Source organism: Zootoca vivipara, chromosome 8 (assembly GCF_963506605.1).
Source record: "Zootoca vivipara chromosome 8, rZooViv1.1, whole genome shotgun sequence".
Taxonomy (NCBI): domain Eukaryota; kingdom Metazoa; phylum Chordata; class Lepidosauria; order Squamata; family Lacertidae; genus Zootoca; species Zootoca vivipara.
Window position 1 is genome coordinate 65,668,111 of NC_083283.1, and position 22,555 is coordinate 65,690,665.

Below are 22,555 nucleotides of genomic sequence, written 5' to 3' on the forward strand. Positions count from 1 at the left end.
AAGAGCCCTAACCCACCCAGTCCAGCATCCTGTTCTCACCAAATGACCATGGGAAGCCCACAAAAAAGACATGAGCACCACAGCGCTTTCCCATTCATCTTCTCCAACAACTGGCATTCAGAAGCCCATCACCTCCAACAGTGGAAGTCTTCTTCTTCTTTGGCGATCACTCGTAGCCGAGTAAGATTGTCTTCCATAAACACGATTTTAACAATGGGTCCGTAAGTGACTGTGGAGGCCAATTCTGGATCCACACATCCTTCCACAGTGGGGACATTGGTTTCCAGACGGGAGTTTATCACGGTGTGGATTTGCCAAGCATGCCTTCCTCTTAGCACGTTTCCCCCTTGCATTCTGAGATCGAGTTTCTTCAAAGCCCATGACACCTTTGGTAAAGGCTGTAGAACACAGCCATCATGGCAGGTAGCCAAAGAGAGCCTCATCCTCCATGAATCTGTCTCATGCTCTTTCAAAGCCATCTAAGTTAGTGGCCTTTATTACATCATGTGCTACTGAATTCCAGAGTTTATGTGCTTTTGTTTATCCTGAATCTTACAACTTCCAGCTTCACTAGATGTATTATGAGAGACGGAGAAATACTTATTATCTAATTTCTGCAAACCGTGTGTAATTGTATACACCTCTATCATTTCACACTTTACTTGCCCCCTTTTTTAAACTAAAAAGCCCCCAAAGTTTTCACCTTCCTTTCCTCACAGGGGAACTGCTTCATCCCATTGATCTCTCTGGCTGTCCTTTTCTAAACCGTTCCCCGCTCTATAATTTTCTCTTTTTTGGGGGGGGGGTAATCAGGACCTTCCAATACGCCACCCCCTTAATAATTTAGGGGAAATAAGGTTTCTGTGCATACATGCACACTTTAGCAAGAAAGTGGAGCAGCTGAATTTGTTCCCACTATTTAATGTGCTTTCGGTGAGGGGAAAACCTTACCTGGATATATCTGTACTTTCAACTGGATATTAAGTTATTATCTCCTACTCCTCAGTAGTATGTATGGATGCACATGAAGGCAGTTGTGAGAGCTGAGTTTTGCTCCCAAGCGTTCTGTCCCAACACGTGTACAGCAATATATGCACTGTTGTGGCTGCCCTGTGATTAATCCTTGTCTCTGGGGCAAGAGAGAGCAAAGAGTTTACTGCCACTACTCTATCCCTGCTACACCCAATATGCCAGCAAGTTTGGAAAACTCAGCAATGGCCAGAGGATTGGAGAAGATCAGTCTACATCCCAATTGCAAAGAAGGGCAGTGCCAAAGAATGCTCCAACTACCGCACAATTGCGCTCATTTCACACGCTAGCAAGGTTATGCTTAAAATTCTACAAGGCAGGCTTAGGCAGTATGTGGACCGAGAACTCCCAGAAGTGCAAGCTGGATTTCGAAAGGGCAGAGGAACCAGAGACCAAATAGCAAACATGCGCTGGATTATGGAGAAAGCTAGAGAGTTCCAGAAAAACGTCTACTTCTGCTTCATTGACTATGCCAAAGCCTTTGACTGTGTCGACCACAGCAAACTATGGCAAGTTCTTAAAGAAATGGGAGTGCCTGATCACCTCATCTGTCTCCTGAGAAATCTCTATGTGGGACAAGAAGCTACAGTTAGAACTGGATATGGAACAACTGATTGGTTCAAAATTGGGAAAGGAGTACGACAAGGTTGTATATTGTCTCCCTGCTTATTTAACTTATATGCAGAATTCATCATGCGAAAGGCTGGACTAGATGAATCTCAAGCCGGAATTAAGATTGCCGGAAGAAATATCAACAACCTCAGATATGCAGATGACACAACCTTGATGGCAGAAAGCGAGGAGGAATTAAAGAACCTTTTAATGAGGGTGAAAGAGGAGAGCGCAAAATATGATCTGATGCTCAACATCAAAAAAACCAAGATCATGGCCACTGGTCCCATCACCTCCTGGCAAATAGAAGGGGAAGAAATGGAGGCAGTGAGAGATTTTACTTTCTTGGGCTCCTTGATCACTGCAGATGGTGACAGCAGTCACGAAATTAAAAGACGCCTGCTTCTTGGGAGAAAAGCAATGACAAACCTAGACAGCATCTTAAAAAGCAGAGACATCACTTTGCCGACAAAGGTCCGTATGGTTAAAGCTATGGTTTTTCCAGTAGTGATGTATGGAAGTGAGAGCTGGACCATAAAGAAGGCTGATCGTCGAAGAATTGATGCTTTTGAATTATGGTGCTGGAGGAGACTCTTGAGAGTCCCATGGACTGCTAGAAGATCAAACCTATCCATTCTTAAGGAAATCAGCCCTGAGTGCTCCCTGGAAGGACAGATCGTGAAGCTGAGGCTCCAATACTTTGGCCACCTCATGAGAAGAGAAGAATCCTTGGAAAAGACCCTGATGTTGGGAAAGATTGAGGGCACTAGGAGAAGGGGACGACAGAGGACAAGATGGTTGGACAGTGTTCTCGAAGCTACGAACATGAGTTTGACCAAACTGCGGGAGGCAGTGCAGGACAGGAGTGCCTGGCGTGCTATGGTCCATGGGGTCACGAAGAGTCGGACACGACTAAACGACTAAACAACAACAACAACACTCTATCCCTAGTGGGAAAATGCAAACACCCAGTGAATGAATGTCCACCCTATCACCCACATTATCTAGGAGGAAAACTTTTCAAACAAAATTCAAAAGTGTATGCAATACAACATCAACTTCAAAAGACTCCGGAAGGCATTAACAGTTATTTATTTATCATGCTTGTAGACCGCTTTTGTAAAAGGAATAAAAAAACCTCAGAGCAGGACAAGCTGGACAGAGGCAAATCATGGGGAATTGTATTAAGTGAAATATATCAGCAGGTAGATTTTTTTTTTATGGAACACATGTTTTGTGTATGATGTTCATCTTCTACAATATATGAGAGATGAGAGGGATGAGAGAGGGGAGGAAAACACTGAAGTAGTAAGAACAACCATGCGGTAATATTGCCTGACAGCCATAAAATTTCACCGCATACTTATCCTGGTAACCAGAGCTGCCAGTCCCCTGAGATAAATTTAAAGCCTGCCAAAGAAGACCAGTTGGAAAGTTCAGCTGCTCTATCTGTGGATCATTAACATTATTTGTTAGGTCAAGCCACATCCCAGAACACCTATAGCTGAAAATTGAAGCATTTGTTCTAAACTAGAAGTGGCATATTAAGTATACCCTGCAGATTTGGGGAATGTTCTGACACGGAAGAAGAATCACAGTTGTTTAATATACAACTGTGGGGAATGGTCATTTTGTTGATAGATCCTCTTTGTAATAATGTCTAAAATATAAGCATCCCATTAAGGTATGTATTCCCTCTATGAAACTCACCAAGTCTCCCCCCCCCCAAATATTTTTTATTAATTTTTTCCCAAATAAACAAAACAAATTTTTTTATACAATTCATCTTATATTCACCCATCTCAGTTCATTTCGCTCTGCTGAGCTGTGACTTCCCTCCCTCCTGTCATTCAGCTTTGTTTCTCACTCTTATCTCGCAGTTCCTTTTTACCCCCATTTTAAACCAGTTTGTAGGATTTATTTCAGTCCTGCAAGTGTCTTTAAACTTCTACAGTTCTTCTCCATATAGTCAATGAATTTACTCCATTCCCTTTGGAACTTTGTCTCCCCCTGGTTACGGATCCCGCAGGTCAACTTTGCTAACTCTGCATAGTCAATCATTTTCGTCTGCCACTCCTCAATCGTCGGTATCTCTTGTAATTTCCATTTTTGGGCTAATAAAGTTCTTGCTGCGGTTGTAGCATACATAAATAATCTCTGGTCTCCTTTTGCTATTTCCTCTCCCATTAGTCCCAATAAAAAAGCTTCAGGTTTTTTAAGGAAAGGTATACCTAAACATCTTTTTCAATTCATTATATATCATTTCCCAAAATCTTTTTACTTTTTCGCATGTCCACCACATATGGTAAAATTCACCATCTTTATCTTTACATTTCCAGAAACTCACCGAGTCTTTTGGGACAACTAATAATGTCCGCTCAGATGCATGCCTAAGAGAGTAACTTATGCAAACTATTTCTACCGAAATATGGATGCAGATGAACATTCAAATGAGCATCCTACTGAAAGGAAGGAAGTGTTGATAGAAGATATCCACAACTGGAAAAGCGATAAGATGCACATTTGGACGCACAGAAGATGAACGTTATTCCAGTGCCATCATGTAATATACTAATGGACAGTTGCTGACACATTTGACTCTCTTTAGCTGGATCAGCTCCCTAGGTTTTAAGGGGAGGAGACATTGTACACCATTTCATTAACTACTAACAAATTGCACCTAAAAACTAATGAACTTTATTATGCCATAAGCTATTGTAGATGGGAGCTCATTTCATTTCATGATTTTGTTGTTTCTGCTGCAATTGTCTCGGAGAACTAGCCCTATTTAAACAGATACAATAGGCTGAGCCACCACAGGGTTTTATGGGGGATGGGGGAAGAGATGGCAAGAACAACATTATCTCAAAACTCTGATTCAGTTTTAAATCACCTGCTATTTCACAGGTTCACTGAATTTAAAAGAAAAAAACAACAAAACACACACATGGTTTGCAGCCACAACTTTAACAATAAATTTGGTACGCTATATAATATTGTTCTAGGAAACTCTGTTTTGGACAGGAGAAAAAATAAGCTGCTTGTTATTTGACACATTTTAAAGATAATGCATTATCGTTAATAACGAAATAAAAGGTTAGTCTCCAAACTATGACAATAATAATTATTTTCCCAATTGGGAAACCTTATACATGAAAGAAATCCTTGCTCGCTCTTTTCAATCATTCCAACAGAGTTCTGAGACCACCAGTGTTAGAAGACCACTTGGAAAACCATGGGAATAGCCTTGATAATAACACACATACAGTTATTGACGCACAGGAAACAAAACCAGATGGCTCTGCTGAAGAAAGCATTTATATGTTTTTTTGCTTTGTAACTCAACCAATGCAACAATCTTTTCTAAAGATGCAGAATCACTGAAATAGATCTGCATAAACAGAGATAGGCTTGGTTTTGTTTTAAATTCCATTATTCACATCTGGGAGAATAACGGCAGAAAAGCAACATGGTACAGTAGCTATGGAACAGATGAGCATAATTTTCCTGAAGAAAAGGAGGCTATTAACAACACTTACTTGTAGACACAACTGTGGTGCTTTGTAAATGAATACCATATGATTTACGTTAGACGCAGCTCCTACACATTATCATTAAAACCACTTTCTTGCCTCAATTATGTACTTTCAAATACAGAACCTATTCATGTCTGAAATAACTATGGCCTACATTCTTCTTCTTTTCCTCTCTTATTGCCAATCACTCACACTTATCCCACATACAAGAGAGTGGCTCCTATAAGCAGTGCATAATTTTTCCTTTATGTTCCGATGAAAAAAAGGCTGAACCCTTGCCCCGCAAATCTTTTTCCTTGCCTCACAAGAAAGAACCTTTCCTTTTTTCTCAGGTGGCACAGAGCCAGAAGTTGCATATATGACTATGAATCACAGAACTGCATTCTGCCATGAAAGAAGTACTGGTGGCGGCAGGGGCCATGACTCAAATATTGCATTGGGATTTTTGTTTGCTAAAATGTTGCTTCTTTTCGGCATGCAGTTCCTCACCTGATTGGGTCCCTACCTTCCTGCATTAGTATCAAACCAGACCATTTCCTTTCCTGTCTGTCCTGTCCCTGCATCCATCAGACAGATTCCCCGTTTCTGATATGGCCAATGAACTGCCCTTTAGACTGTCCTTCCTGCATGGTACTTTGACCCTTTGCCTAACAGCTGTACAATATCGCTGAGACTGTCGGACCCTGATCACGCAGATACTGTCTGGGGGTAGGGAAAACACAATAGCAGCTTCTATGACATCACATGCAGGAGTAAAATTCATGGATGTGATTAGGAAGCCCACTTATGAATTAAACCGGCTCTCTTTTGTCCGTTTTAAAATAAAACAAAGAAAAATGGGATTGAAGGAAATAACACTTTACAGGCAACAATATTGACTTGTTTCCAGATTAACGTGACCAGAACTCCAGTCCCATAACAGGGATTTCCCAACCCTTCCTCCTCATTGTAGCTGTTACAACCACCAAAAGTCGCCTCACAAGTCCAGGAGCCCTTGAATAATGTGGATTCTGATGTATAGGGAAATCAGTGGAGGGAGTCAGGTATGTTCAGAGAACTTCCATTTGCGCAAGGTTCATCCACCCAGTTTCTGAGCATGTCTGCTTGCTATTGCAGCTCTCCGAGTCACATACGACGTCACTAAGAACATAAGAAAAACCTGCTGGATCAGGCCAATGGCCTATCTAGTTCAGCATACTGTTCTCACAGTGGCTAACCAGATGTTCTTGAGAACCTCACAAGCAGGACCTGAGTGCAACAATACTCTCTCTGCTTGTGATCCCCAGCAGCTCATATTCGGAGGGATACTGCCTACCTCTGACAGTGGTGGAAGAAACAGCCATTGTGGCCAGTAGCCACTGATAGCATTATCCCCTATCTAATTCATCTAATCCTTTTTAAAACCATCCAAGTTGGTGGCCATCACTACCTTTTATGACAGCAAATTCCATAGTTTGCGTGCTATGTGACAAAGTACTTTTGTTTGCCCTAAATCTTCCCGCGTTCAGCTTCAATAGGTGTCCCCAAGTTATAACAGAAGGAGGAAAAACTCCCTCTTTACACCATGCATAATTTTATCAACATCAAGTCTTCTCTGACTTTTTCTTTAAACTAAAAAAGCCCAAATGTTGTACCTGACCTCGTAAGGGGAGTTGCTCCATCCCTTTCGTAATTTTTGTTGCTCTTTTCCAGCTCAACAATATGCTTTTTGAGAGGAGGCAACTAGAAGTGTATACAGTATTCAAAGCATGGCCACATAGTAGATTTGTGTAATGGCATTATGATATAGGCAGTTCTCTCCCAGCCCCCATTTCCAATACCTTTTCTAGCGATACCTAGACATTGAATTCACGTTTTCCTCCACCTGCTGCACACTGGGCCGACATCTTCATTGAGCTATTCACTTACCACCCCCAAGATCTCTGCTCAGTGCCAGTTCAGCCCCCATGACAATGTAAGTGGAATTAAGATTATTATTTTTTGCTCCTATTTGTTATTCTGGAGTGTGTCCACCTCTCAGGAGCAGAGTGGCTTTTCAGGGGGTGCAGGGGACTGAAATGGGTAGGAGCAAATGTTGAAACTCCGTCATATAAGTAGAGTTCTGCTTGCGCTACTCTAGATCCAAGCCCATAGCTAAGAATGGGGACCGAATGAGACTTTAGAAATGTTCAGGGTCCACTTTGCTTCGCTCTTCACAAAAATGGTAGTCTATGAGCACATAAGCCAAAAAAACATGTAAATAGCTTGACATTTGGTATTATGTGAACCAATCCTAATGTTTTTCCCACACCAACTTTTTAATAAGACTGCATATTTGAAAACTATCTCATTACAACCAGAAATAAACATGTCCTCAAATTCCACCCATTCATGATTTTTGGCATTATTTGTATATTTAGTTGTTGAGAAATAAAAAGTTGGTAACGGATTGATACGTACGTTCTCACTGCTCCAAGTTAAATGTTTGTGGGAATCTATATTAATTTGAAATAGGGCTCTCCTGGGGGTATGCAAGGATTTTTGTAACATGTCTTGCTATTTTTTTCTTTACATTGTATAGGAATGAATCATTGACTGCTAAGTGCTTACTGTTGCACTAGTATTAGAACGTATCTAACAGATGGTTTATGGTACTGTCCTTTACCAAATAAAAAAGAATAAATCATTTTCACAGAACAAAACAAGACACAGAAGATTCATATATCAGCACTGTTGATACATTACTGTACTTATCCCCCATCCCCACCCACAGTGGTACTGACTGCCATCCAAAATATAATCTAAACACACTTACAGGCAGCCATAATGTAACCTGCTTGCATCATGTGTAACAACAAAACGTCATTATCAGTTGCTTTTAATAGGCAGATTCCGAGATCAATATTACTCATGCAGATGATCATGCAAATATTTACGTCATCATTGTTTCTAACAGCACCACATTACCTAAGCATTAAAGCTCGCTATCAACCCAATCGTATTTACTCGAGTATAAGCCAACCCGAATATAAGCCGAGGCACCCAATTCTACCTCAAAAAAATTATGGGAAAACTTATTGACTCAGGTATAAGCTGAGGGTGGGAAATGAAGCAGCTACTGGTAAATTTCAAAAATAAAAATAAATACCATCCTATGCCTTTCCCAGCTGTCGGCGGCGGGGTGGGGGTAGAAGCGGTGAAGAAGGATCCCTTCCTTGCCACTTCTCCCTCCCCACCACCTCGCACAGAGCAGGCATAGGATGGGGGTTCGGAGAGTCGCAGCACAGAGCTTCTCCGAACCCCCGGTCCTGTGCCATTCTCCGCTGCTGCCCGCCTCATGCAAATATAAGCCGAAGGTGGATTTTCCAGCACATTTTTGGTGTTGAAAAAGTAGGCTTATACTCAAGTATATATGGTACTTCGTTTAAATATTTTTAAAATAAGCACAACAGATTCAACTCCACTGCATCATTTTTTCTGCATACATATACTCCACTTGTGACTGTTCGCTTGAAAAATATTGCACCACTGAAAGGTCAAAAATAATACAGTGGTACCTCGAGTTACAAATGCTTCGGGTTATAAACACTGCTAACCTGGAAGAGTTACCTCGAGTTGAGAACTTTGCCCCAGGATGAGAATGGAAATTGTGTGCTGGTGGTGCAGCGGCAGCAAGAGGCCCCATTAGCGACAGCACGCCTCTAGTTAAGAACAGTTTCAGGTTAAGAACGGACCTCCGGAACGAATTGAGGTTGTAACGAGAGGTACCACTGTATATGTTTGACAGAGTTACCATGGGAAGTCAAAATCCCTGTTGTGCATCAAAAGATATAAATGAGAAGGGGTTCTGAAAGGCCTTCAGTACTAGTAAAAAATATTCTAGGAAGCTTCTAAAATACTCACAAAAATATCTACATTTGCTGCACTCTCCAGTAACTACACAGCAGTGCTAAATCTTGAAGTTTTGCTTTCCAGTCCATTAAATCCTGGAACAGTTGTTTATTTCCGTTTTAAAGTTTCATAGTCCGGAATTGAATGCATTTTGCAAATTCAGTGTCTCCAGGAATTAACAAGGGACCTATTATGCAGGAGTTAATCTCTGGGGAATGAGATATTCAAGATGACCTCTATCACAGTTATGAATTGCTTCAGAACAATTTTGGGATGGCTTCAAATCATGTGAAAGATCTGGAATGTTACTTACATCACCAACATGTGTTATTGGTGGAGACCCCAGCTGAGTGCATTCTATTTGGTGGCCAGCACATTTGGAAATTCACTGGTATTGCTAAATAAACTCCACTCTTATTTCCAGTGCAACTAATATTTGCAGAAGAAGCTGGGCCAGTATTCACACACAGAGAGAAAACTTCAGGTTGGAAAAAATGCCCCAGTAAATTCTGCATTACCAAGGAGGTTTAGACTGAAGGGTGGGGTCAGGTGCAATAGAAGAAGAACAAGAAGAAGAGTTTGGATTTGATATCCCGCTTTATCACTACCCGAAGGAGTCTCAAAGCGGCTAACAATCTCCTTTCCCTTCCTCCCCCACAACAAACACTCTGTGAGGTGAGTGGGGCTGAGAGACTTCAGAGAAGTGTGACTAGCCCAAGGTCACCCAGCAGCTGCATGTAGAGGAGCGGAGACGCGAACCCAGTTCCCCAGATTACGAGTCTACTGCTCTTAGCCACTACACCACACTGGCTCTCAATAGAGAGGCTCATCCTTAAATCTATGCATATTTCCTTGCAATTGTTTATTGAATCAAACTTGTTATGTTTAATGCATATCATTTATGTTTTAAATGAATTATTTCTGCTAGGGAGTTTTCTAAAATTCCACTTGAAATGGAAAGATAAGGGCAATTTCACACTGCTACATTTATTGATGTGATCATATATGTGAATACCAACCACAAGGACTAGGTTCTACATTTGGCACCAACCACAAGGACTAGGTTCTACATTTGGCACTAAACTTTTCCCCAGTAGCCATAATTAAAGATAGTGTGGTTGCCTCCCTCTTTGTGCAGTCCGGCACTCTAGGCTTTCTCCATGTGGTCACAGACCTGCACACAACCATGTGGTGGAAATAAAGATTTTCAAGAGAAACAGAAATCAATTCTGACATTTCGTGTAGGTGGCAACTGTATGATTCTCTCTCCCCCCAAAAGCCGTAATTGCCAAAAACATTGTTTATAAATCTTTGTACAAGTTACATAATGGTACATGCACTATTTCCTAAACTAACCTTTGCAACAATTATATTCAAATGAGAGAACCAAAATGGCCTCCTGGAATTAAGATGGGAATTGTTTTGTCTCATCACTGCAAGAGGCCATCAGGAAATAGCAGGATTTTGAAAGCTTTCTGTGCAATTGAAATATATCATCTTAATACTTAATATGACCACAGAAAGAACATTTTGGGCTACGGAGAGATACTTCATGAATACTAGTTTCCAGCCCCTTTTCAGAAGAATTTAGCAAAGAATGTAAACCTGAAAATCTATTTTTAATATGCACAAGGTAGTCTTCTGCGTTACTTTTCTAGATAATCAGAGAGAAAGGTATGATTAGAGGTATATCTCTGTGTGACGTACATTTTCTCTGAAGCTGTTCCAATAAAACATACAAAAGCAGTACTTTAAAGGAGACTTTTCCCCAACAGCATACCTCAACGTAGTCCTTGGCGTGACCCCAGTCTCTCTTGGCATCCAGATTGCCCAGACTGAAACATTCCAGTTGCCCCAGGTGGATCTTAGCAACAGAACGGCTAATTTTTCGAGTTACAAAGTTAGCCCCTAAAATAAAGAGAAAGATAGCATAACGGGATTAGAAAGTGTCTGGTAACTGTCTGATAGTTGATCCCAAGAAATACAGTTTATGATAATTTCTTTCAGCCTTCTCCCTCCTCCTTATATCAATCACCTAAATTCTGTCATCATTTATCATTTCTGAAAGCTAAGGAGTGCCAACATACATGTCACATTAGCTATAGTCTCTCATCAAATAACTTTCTTTGAAACTCTAAGCATCCCTAATCTGAAGCTTCAGTTTAAAATCTGGCACAAGGCCAAGAAAAGCAAATTCAAATAGAGACTTCTGAAAATAAGAAAATAAAAACAAGACTGCAACCCAAACATTAAATGCACGGGCCTTTCCGAAAGTTGGGGTAAAATAGAAATTTGCATGCTAAAACATTTAGCAAGAGAAATGAGATCTCTGTCACCTGTAACTTGTTATCTGGGCAGTCATTTGTGGAGTAGCAAATGTGAGAATTCAGAACCCTTTAGAGCAGGCATGGCCAACTTGGCCCTCCAGATGTTTTGGGACTACAACTCCCATCATCCCTAGCTAACAGGACCAGTGGTCAGGGATGATGGGAATTGTCATCCCAAAACATCTGGAGGGCCGAGTTTGGCCATGCCTGCTTTAGAGCTCTCAAGAGGGCAAGAATGAGACACCTCTGCCCTTCATTCATTTGAAGCTCAAGCAGACCCAAATAAAGATGCATGTGCTGAACAGTCCAGAGTCCACTGAAACTTAAGACTATAGAAGTGCTCAGTCCTAAGAATCTGCCCATTATTATGATGATAATTAACTATGTTAAACTAAACACGTCTGAAGTCTAGGAGCCACAAAACAACTCCAAGGAAGAGGACGTATGCCTCCTAGAACAGGGATTCCAAGCCGTGGTTCCACAAACCCAGACTGGATCAAGATGCATCAAAGAAGCGTTTCACTTAAACACGCTGCAAACTTTGTGTGAGAAATCGGGTTAGCAAAAACGGAACTCCACAGCGCCATCTGGTGTCACAGGGTTAGAATGCATAAACAATGCAAATAAAGCGGTTTTTCTTCGCCAATCCAGCTGAGCCCCAAGAGTTGTTCGCAAGCATCATTCAGAAGGTCTGTGGAGTGTCTGCGAGGAACATTTAAAATCTGAATTCTATATAATTACACAATATGAGAAATATCAGGAAGTTTTTAACGACTGATGTTTTACAATTTTTTATATGTGCTGTAAGCCGCCCAGGGCATAAACAATAAATTATTATTATTATTATTATTATTATTATTATTATTATTATTAAGCAATAAAATACAATTAAAAGTCACACAGTATATTTCACAGCACTTTGCAACGGCTACAACAAGCAGGAAAAGAAAATAATTAAATGATCCACCAAGGCTCGCAGCAATTTTCAAGTGGTCCATGAGGGAAAAGTTTAGGAACCACTGTTCTAGATCCTTGTACTTATATATGAACAGGAGTATTCCCCTGAGATTTAGGGCATGCTAAATGCAGCCTAGATGCTCCACAACAAACTGTGATGTCACTCTTGGGTCACATAGGTAAGCTTTGCCTTTGAACAGGGCTGCATGGGCTTTGGGTTGGAATCAATAGCACAGTCCTTCTTCCTCTAGTTGTGTGAAGTGAGGCATTAACATCACCCCAAAATAAAATTCTATGCTTTTGAAGGTATAGTCCAGGCATCCCCAAACTTCGGCCCTCCAGATGTTTTGGGACTACAATTCCCATCTTCCCGGACCACTGGTCCTGTTAGCTAGGGATCATGGGAGTTGTAGGCCAAAACATCTGCAGGGCTGCAGTTTGGGGGTGCCTGGTATAGTCTAATGGCAGAAAGACTGGATTAGCAATGAAAGGACACTGAAAAATTAGTGTGACTGATTCTTCTCGGGTTTAATAGACCTGCAAGTTTTTCACACAAAGCAGAGCTTTACAGCCAACTAGCCTTAGCTATTATCAAGGGAGTACATTTAGAATATTCCAGTGCTTTTCTTCTTTGGGGGGGCGCAGGGGTATGCATATCCCTAAACATTTTGTGAATCTAACTTTGGCCTCATTAAGGAGCAGCATTTCAATATGAGTAGGAAAACGAGAGTACCCCTAAACACACTTTTAGGGGGGGAAAGCACTGGAATATTCAATAACTAATGTTATTTGCCCAAAGATGAAAGGAAGAAGAGATCCTGATACAGAAGTCAATGGACTACACAGAAATGGCGAAACTTACCAGGAAAGTAAGAAATCAATATAATTTTTTTTTTATAGAAAGGAATGGAAACGGTTTATTGAGTATTTACTGTATGAACTGTAAACAGATCAAGTGTAAAAAACCTTAAAATATATATGGGATATATACGAGAATAGATATATAAAAGAATACGTTGAGAAAATTTGGAGTATGTAAAGAACCACAGAAAGAGGGGGAAGGGAGTCAGAGTTTGAAATGTTAAAATTGTGATTGAATAATTTTGTAATATATATAAATGAATTAAAAAAATAAGAACATTCCCGATCAGAAGATTTATTCTGCAGTAGAATAGTTTTAGCTGCTCGACTGAAAACCTATGATAACAAAAAAGGAACCAAGAGTTCCAAATGTGCAGAGAATATTCCAATCAACACAAGAAGTTTTATGATAACTTTCCTGAAAATTACTGTGTCTGCTTTTGAGCTTTGTAGCAGCTTTCTGGCATTCCGGAACATAAACCTGCTGCAGTTTGATTACCCAAGAGCTGAAATACTCTTTAGCAACCCTCCCCTCCCCGCCCGCAACTCCCCAAGAAAGTAAAAATATACAATCCAGGTTTCAGACTGCAAAAAAAGCTAGAAAGTGAATCTAATAGCTTTCAGCACTGCATGTCCATACTTTGTATCAGCAGCGAGATCTGTAATCATCATGTGCATTGCAGTGAGTTTTAGTGCCTGACCTACTGGGTTCAATCATGAAAGCTTCCGTTCTGCAGTGATTACCTCTTGAGGGAACATTAAATATGTTTGGAAGAAGGGTTGAGAGCTACCAATTCCACACACTATTGAAAGGACTGCAAATAGTATACGGGAGATGGATGGCCCCAGGTCTCTGCATACCAGGCAATTTACTAAATACTGTATGGGAATTAGCTGCCACTGTAATGTATTTCAAGGGCCGTACGGTGTAAATATATCCCCTTCTCCTGGTCCGAACCAGATAATTAAACAATAGGCTTTTTATATTTTAAAAAAGTAAATAATGGGATGGATCTACAAAAAGGGAGGTGGTGATTTTTGTTTATTCCTCCTTCCCTGTGCCCCCTGGAAAGTTGCTACAGAGGGATGGGGGACCCTCTCAGACAGCACGTGAGGTGGCACAGTGGGCTACAGAAAGAAAGGATATCAGAAAGAATGTAATAATAATAATTTATTACTCATACCCCACACCCATCTGGCCAGGCCTCCCCCGCCACTCTGGGCGGCTCCCAACAGAATATTAAAAACATGATAAAACATCAAACATTAAAAACTTCCTGCCTTCAGATGTCTTCTAAAACTCAGATAGTTAATTTCCTTGATATCTGATGGGAGGGCGTTCCACAGGGCAGGTGCCACTACCGAGAAGGCCCTCTGCCTGGTTTCTTGTAACCTCACTTCTCGCAGGGAGGGTACCACCAGAAAGCCCTCGGAGCTGGACCTCAGTGTCCGGGTAGAACGAAGGGGGTGGAGACACTCCTTCAGGTATACTGGGCCGAGGCCGTTTAGAGCTTTAAAGGTCAGCACCAACAATTTGATTTGTGCTTGGAAACACACTGGGAGCCAGTGTAGGTTTTTCAGGACCGGTGTCATATGGTCTCGGCGGCCACTCCCAGTCACCAGTCTGGCTGCCGCATTCTGGATTAGCCCCATGTAGAATGCATTGCAATGGTCCCAGCAGGAGATAACTAGAGCATGAATCAACAGGGTGATGAAGCAAAAGAAAAGAAAAGAAAGCTTATGCTCTTTTAGGCTGCATCAACAGAATTATAGTATCCAGGTCAAGGGAAGCAATAGTCCCGTTCTATTCTGCCTTGATCAGACCACACCCAGTTCTGGATGCCACAATTTAAGGCAGATATTGACAATCTGGAATGCGTGCAGAGGAGGGCAACCAAGATGATCAAAGGTCTGGAAACTAAGCCTTATGAGGAACGGTTGAGGGAGCTGGGTATGTTTAGCCTACAAAAGAGGAGACTCAGAGGAGCTATAACAACCATCTTCAAATATCTCAAGGGCTGTCCCATGGAAGAGGGAGCAAGCTTGTTTTCTCCTGTTCCGGAAAAATTACATAAGAAGTGTCTCTGTTCCTGAAAGTCTGAGGCTGTATTCACATCCCTGTTTACAGTGCACTCACTGCATCCCCAGTGCTGGGTTTTTAATTTCTGTCCACATGATGTTATCTAAAATGCATATGTATCCTGCATTTTGTTTAGGGTGCTGCTGCCGTTGGATCTGTAGCTTCTCAAACAACCTTCACACTGACTGGGGTTGTTAAGTAATTCCTAATTCTTCTCTAGTCAAGATGTGATGTCTACACAAACAGAAACTAATCTGACACAGGGGAAGCTGTACTGATGTGAACAGCTGGCGGTGGTGGGGGGGGCAGCAGCAGGGGAAAGAGCTGTAAAAGGCATTGGGTAAAACAACTTCACTGGTAATGTGAACACACCCTTAGTTCCTCTATTGGGTTACAATTATGAAGACGACATTCTAACAGGAAATTTGTCACAGGAAAAGGGGACTGCGAACAAACCCACATGTGCTTAAAGATGCTTGGAATATCTCCCAATAAATACATAGGCCTAACGGTTTCACCTGAGAACAATCTTGGACATAACCGAAGAATAGAGTTAACGTTCTTTAAGAAACACAATGCAATCTGAACACTGAGAACAGGCTTCCTCAACCTCAGCCCTCCAGATGTTTTTGGCCTACAACTCCCATAATCCCTAGCTAGTAGGACCAGTGGTCAGGGATGAGGGGAACTGTAGTCTCAAAACATCTGGAGGGCCGAGTTTGAGGAAGCCTGATTCAGGAGATTTCAGCAAAATGTCTCTTCATAGATCTCTTCCCTCACGAAAGCACAACTGAATATAAAATATTAAGCGAGCAATAACTTGGTTTTCATTGAACGCAGAAATGAATCTAGAACCACACGCCCTAAATTTGGAAGTCATTGCCTTTCAGTGGAAAGTCAGTGTTCTCATTAAGTTTTGAAAGCAAAAGAAAACAATTTCCTCTTTGACCTTGTTCCTTATACAAGGAATCCAGGCCTTGGAGACTTCGTATTTTCCAATCTGCTGCCTCGCTGATTGTGGTAATATTTGTGAGCTGTTGGGGCTGGATCTCCCTTCAGGCCTGGTTAAGCAAGACAAGACACTGGGAAATTGTCATGCCTCGTTGCACCACTACGATGGGAGAGCTGATGCCTTATTTGCCCACCAAGCTCTGCCAAAAGCAACATTACTTAAATTGTAGGTACTCAAAACTTAAAGCAGGCTTGCTTGAAGGAATGTTAAACTTTGAAAACCGATCATTTGCAAGCATGCATGTTCTGGGAAAATGTACGGTATTTAGTCTTTTTGCAAGCACTCACCAGCAGCAAGCCTTTTAAAATAAGCTTAATATGATTGCTCTTCAATCATCATAATATTGGGCTCTGGTTTGCGAGGCTGGGGAGAATACCCCAAAATTGGATAGAGGGAGCTGCTATGAGGGGGAGTTACACTAGCAGAAGTTGCCACCTCATGGTTTTTTTTGTGCTGCTCTCAGACTGCAGCACCGCACTGCACCCCATTTAGCAATGTCCCCTTTCTTTTCCTTGGGAAAAACCTTTCAGATGGCTCTGGGGGTTGCCTGAGGGGCAGAGAAGTCAGCATCTGCCAGTCTCAGCCACACAGTCTTCTCTGAACCTAGCGTATTATTTATACACCTACCTGATTTTTAAACACGAGATTAACAGAATGGCAGAACTCCAAAAAGGAAGGAAAGAGTCTCAAATTATAAATAGAAGTGAAATGAAGAGCACAGAGAAAACCCAAGACCTAAAGATCTATACTATTTAACTATGGTGGATGTCTATCTGTCATGGATGCTTTAGCTGAGATTCCTGCATTGCAGGGGGTTGAACTAGATGGCCCTTGGGGTCCCTTCCAACTCTACGATTCTGTGATTCTATGTTTCTCCTTAAAGGTAAAGGTAAAGGGGCCCCTGACCATCAAGTCCAGTCGTGTCCGACTCTGGGGTTGCGGCGCTCATCTCGCTCTATAGGCCGAGGGAGCCGGTGTTTGTCCGCAGACAGCTTCTGGGTCATGTGGCCAGCATGACAAAGCTGCTTCTGGCGAACCAGAGGAGCGCACGGAAACGCCGTTTACCTTCCATATTTATCTACTTGTACTTTGATGTGCTTTCGAACTGCTAGGTGGGCAGGAGCTGGGACCGAGCAACGGGAGCTCACCCCGTTGCAGGGATTCGAACCACCGACCTTCTGATCAGCAAGCCCTAGACTCTGTGGTTTAACCCACAGCGCCACCTGGGTCCCCTATGTTTCTCCTTAACTTAACCTAAACATGCATTCAGACTTTCAGCAGAACACATGAGGGCACAACCGGCGTAGGGGACATGGGAACCATGTATGCCAATTTCCTCTTAACACATCCAAACATCCAATCTCTGTATTCCCGACCAATGTGTGCTCAGCATGAGGGGCTGAAGGGATATTCTAAATACATTCAGCTGAGCATGGCTAGAAGCCCCTGCAATCAGAAATCTTGCATGATTAGCTAAATGTGTTTAGTCTCTTCTTTCAGAGGTGAGCTCTCCCATTGCAGGGTAACTAGGGCCATCTCTACCAACCTTAAAGGAACAGATTTTAAGTCAAAGTATGACATATACCTTACGCAGCTGAAGGGAAGGGAACAACTGCTCAGCTAATCTTCACCAATAATCTTAATGTCACAGACCACAGAGACATGGTTACCTTTGCCCTTCTACTTTCCAAGACCCAGAAGTATTTCACCTGTCCTGCTTATCACTACATATACTAATCTTGTGTCAGATGTACTGCACAGGCACTCCACAAAACAGCAACCTCTTAAAGCAAAAGATGTGGCTTAGGAGGTTAACATCTAATATTCTTCTGTCACATATGTTGACATGTCAGTCTTCACAGAGCATGCTTTTCAGAGCTTTATTATTATAAATCTAGTGACAATCAAGAAGCTCTGCAAAGCCAATTTATATAACTTATTATACAAAGCAGCTTTTATACAAAACAGTTACTGGCAGGTAGCCATGGCAGAGAAGGAAAGGCATAGTTTTGAGCCGCCCATCGTTAGAACGTTTCTGTTGTTCTCATTACTTGAAAGCAGGAAAGCCTCTTAAAGTTTTTTGATCCAAGCTGTCGTTTGTCGGGGAATGGGGACAAGACAAATGACTGCAAAGCAATGCAATTGGGTATCTTACCTCTACAATGTCTTACTTGACTCCCATGAAACATTCCCCCCTCCCCCTGTTATTCATTCTTGCCATGTTAAAGTAAACTTATAGACTACCCAGAAACAGATGAATGCAATCAGTCCAGCAGAAATGATACCTTTTCACCAAAGGAAAGCAAATAGCTTTGCCTTCCCTATAACAACTATTTCTGAGACTTAACTCAGTCTTTAAATAGTTTGTACAACATTAAACACAAGGTCAGGCTCAGGGAGCAATAATTATTAAAGATTAAGGAGAACACTGAAGTATTTTGTGTTTCGCTGAACAGTAAAATCAACTGAGAGTTTTGCTTTCTTTTTTGATGTTAAATGATACTATTGATTCCCCCCCCCAAAAAAATTGTCAATGACTGACCTAAGCATCCAAGGAAAGGCTGTTCACCAGTCATTTCAAAAGAAAATGGACAAATCAAGGGTCACAGATAGAGTAAGAAGAAGCTCTGCACTGAGATGTTTATATTTATTGTCCTTGGTATGGTGGTGCTGTGGTCTAAACCACAGAGCCTCTTGGGCTTGCCAATCAGAAGGTTGGCGGTTCAAATCTGCACAACGGGGTGAGATCCCATTGCTCTGTCCCAGCTGCTGCCAACCTAGCAGTTCGAAAGCACACCACTGAAAGTAAATGCTGTGGCAGGAAGGTAAACAGCGTTTCCGTGCGCTCTGGTTTCCGTCACGGCGTTCTGTTGTGCCAGAAGTGGTTTAGTCATGCAGGCTACATGACCCGGAAAAGCTGTCTGCGGACAAATGCATAGTCACCTTTGACTGGACCTAAACGTCCAGGGGGTCCTTTGCCTTTACCAGTGCAGGTCCAAATCTAGTATGTGAAAGAGCTCTTCTGACTGCTTTTGTTCATGTTCTAACGGGAGCAGAATTGAATGCATTTTTGGACAGAAAGTTCATGTTCATCAGTAAGTGGCACACACACACACACATACATGTACGCACATACACAAAATATATATTTCTAAAGGAAAAAGCTCTGTAACTTAGCATCTCAGGCTCCCAATATCCAGTGGGATAATAAATGTATCAGAGAGAACTATAAGACTGGAAACTCAGTGGGAAGTAGTCTCAGAGCTGGGTAGAATGTCAAAGAAGTCTTGCAGATCAAAGGCAGTGATGAATACAGAAATCTTTCTTCTTTCTCAAAACCATAACACACTCTTTAAAGAGGCACCCTGACCTGAAAATTACCCCATATGAAATCCAGGTTACTCCCAATTATAGAAATATCAGAAACCATGCAGGACATTTTCGGAAAGTTGGATGATTCATATTACAAACATTTTATTTACCGGTAATTTGAAAGCAAATGTTATAATTAGGCAAACAAACTTCTGCTCTTTTATATCGCAGCAAATGGTCTTCTCAACTTTAAACCTCCAGTATTCTTCACTCTTGCATCAAAATAGACTGCTTGTAAAATGATAGCAGAAGCACCCCGTCTGACTTTTCGGGAGACAGCACCCCACTGTCCAGGAATCCTTGTGAATCACTCTGAGAACCCTGTGCAAGGATATCTGACTTATTGCTAAATAGAAAAATTCCTTCAGTAGCACCTTAAAGACCAACTAAGTTTTTATTTTGGTATGAGCTTTCGTGTGCATGAAGGTGTATCTGAAGAAGTGTGCATGCACACGAAAGCTCATACCAAAATAAAAACTTAGTAGGTCTTTAAGGTGCTACTGAAGGAATTTTTCTATTTTGCTTCGACTCAGACCAACACGGCTACCTACCTGTGACTTATTGCTGCCATTCAGAAATGGGAATGGATGGATGGCAGCTGAAATACATTTAAATAGTGTTAAACTGCTGTGGGAAAGGAGTGGCAGTAGGATGCTGCCTTGCCTCATTTTTATTTTATCAATTTTATATCTCCGTTTCAAAAAAAGTTCTACAATAATGAACATTACGCTTCCTCTCTTTCACACGTACACACTGATTCACTCTATCTCACACACATTTCCCCTATCTACCCCCAGAGCCCTTTTAAACGATGGGGAAAGTGTAATCAATAGTCTACGGGTGTTTTTCTTTTTTGTACCATCGATTTGATGTGTATGGACCCTGGCATATTTTTCCTTATAGCCCATGAATGAAAGCGCACAGGAGTGAGGATGTCAGAGGACGATCTTAATATGAAACCTGTACTAGGTGAGCAATAGGTGCTGCTATTAGGATAAACCCTATCATTGGGAATTGGTTATTTTATTTCAATGAAATAGAAAGTTTGCAACTCCATCAATTATGCTATTGATCCCGCACAGAACTATTATATAGTGTTTTGAGCCTGTCTGCAAAATGAGTAATTATTTTATATGTGAAAGCTTTCATTATGCGGGTTTAGAATTTATCTCGAGACCAGTTACAAAGCATTCCTGTTCAGACATGCACAAGAGAATGCAGAAATTTTCAATATTTTTCTTACCTCTCCTGGGACTCTCATGGTTGAAGAGAATACCATTCACAGCAAAGAGATTGTAGGCCTCCCTGAAGTTCACCACAATCCAATATGCGTATAGCTTGGCTGCCCCTATAACAATAATTGTAACTTATTTATTGAAAATGTTAATTTAACCCCTCTCCAAATAAACAAAACCATATTATTTCCATCTTTCCATTTTTATTTCACAAAGAGAATGCTTTAAGGAAAAACAAGTAAGGTTTTTTTTAAAATGGAAATGATAGCTTACATCCAACAAGCAGTGACAGATCACATTCACATTGTAACATTTGTACTGGGTAAGAAATGTGGGAAAAAAAATGCAGAGTAGAATGTAGAAAATGTTGCTGCCTTCATTTTAACCTTCGGTACAAAAGCCTTCAGTTTTAGCAGGCCAGCTTATAAACTGCCGTTCCAGAAAATAAGTTAAGATCTAAAATTGGTTGCAACCTCAAGATCTGTGATGCCAGACTCCCATTTGCCTCGAACTTTTGTGCCTCCATCAGCACAAGTAACTTTGTGCTTCATGGCAGCTAATTAGGATGCAATATGTAGGCAGGGACATGCATAGACATAAGCTTACATACGTACCATATGGTGATCTGGGATAAAAAGGAGTGGTCTCCTTTTGCGGTATTTCTTGCACTTTCCCATAAAGCTCACTTGTTGAAGCTTGGTAGAACTTCACAGAGTCTATGAGGCTGCATGTCTTGATAGCATCAAGCAACCGTAAAGTGCCAATTCCATCAACGTCAGCAGTATATTCAGCCAAATCAAAAGATATCTGTGACGGCAGAAAAAAAAGACAGAACAAACACTAAAATACTTGGCAAAATGTTTCAGCGGTTAAACTGTTGCACTTAAGGTTTCAACCATGCTTATTAGCAAAACTGCAAGATTGTATACACACATACATATATATTTGCCTTAGAGGCATTTTTTAATTTTATTTTTTTGCAAATTTCATTCTTACATGCGTATATAGGCAGAGAGAGATATGGAGCATCAGATAAACGTGGATCCTTTTCTCATGGATCTTTGTTCTGTCCTATTTCCTAAAGAGAAACTGGCTGAGTGTGTGTTGCCATGCACCGATTTCACTTCTAATCTGCACCAGGTTATTCATTAGACTGATATCCTAATCAGTAAACTTATTTTAGTGAGCGCTTCAGGTTAACCTACGATGAAAGTCACAAAAGTATAAAGGAAAGAAGAATGCATTTCGTTTGCTAAATTACCACCACATTTGCAAAAGTTGCTTAACACTGAAACCGAGATGGCTATTGCCACCACCGTTCACATTACACAGGGAATAGTGTCTTGACATTCAAACTTCCATTTGCAATATGAATTGCTCTGCTTTAAAAGCAGAAACAAAATTTGCCACTTCTATTCAGCAAGTCGGAATCCACTTAAATGTACTTTCGTGCAAGTCACACGAATCACTCTAGAGGCCTCACACGTCTTACGTCTTTTATTACCTGCATGGCTGTTGGAAAAATCGGAAACTGAAGCTTCTTCCACCCCCACCACTCTGCCAGATGGTGCTTTATTTGTTGAATTTTCCCCTATTCAATGACTATTAAAGGCACAGGAACCTTGCCAGAAAAGGTGGCAGCTTTACCCACACCTCAACATTCC

The 22,555-nt window shown here is 41.3% G+C and overlaps 1 protein-coding gene across 1 annotated transcript in view; it reads right to left on the bottom strand.

The window, feature by feature from the left end:
* Positions 1-22,555, bottom strand: part of GMDS (GDP-mannose 4,6-dehydratase) — a 273,314-nt gene that overhangs the window by 181,586 nt on the left and 69,173 nt on the right. Inside the window, exons 5-7 of the mRNA XM_035125046.2 lie at positions 21,506-21,698; positions 20,900-21,004; positions 10,828-10,955 (exon numbers count right to left, since the gene is read on the bottom strand). Coding sequence (XP_034980937.1) covers positions 10,828-10,955; positions 20,900-21,004; positions 21,506-21,698 — 426 coding nt within the window. The remainder of the gene's footprint in view (positions 1-10,827; positions 10,956-20,899; positions 21,005-21,505; positions 21,699-22,555) is intronic.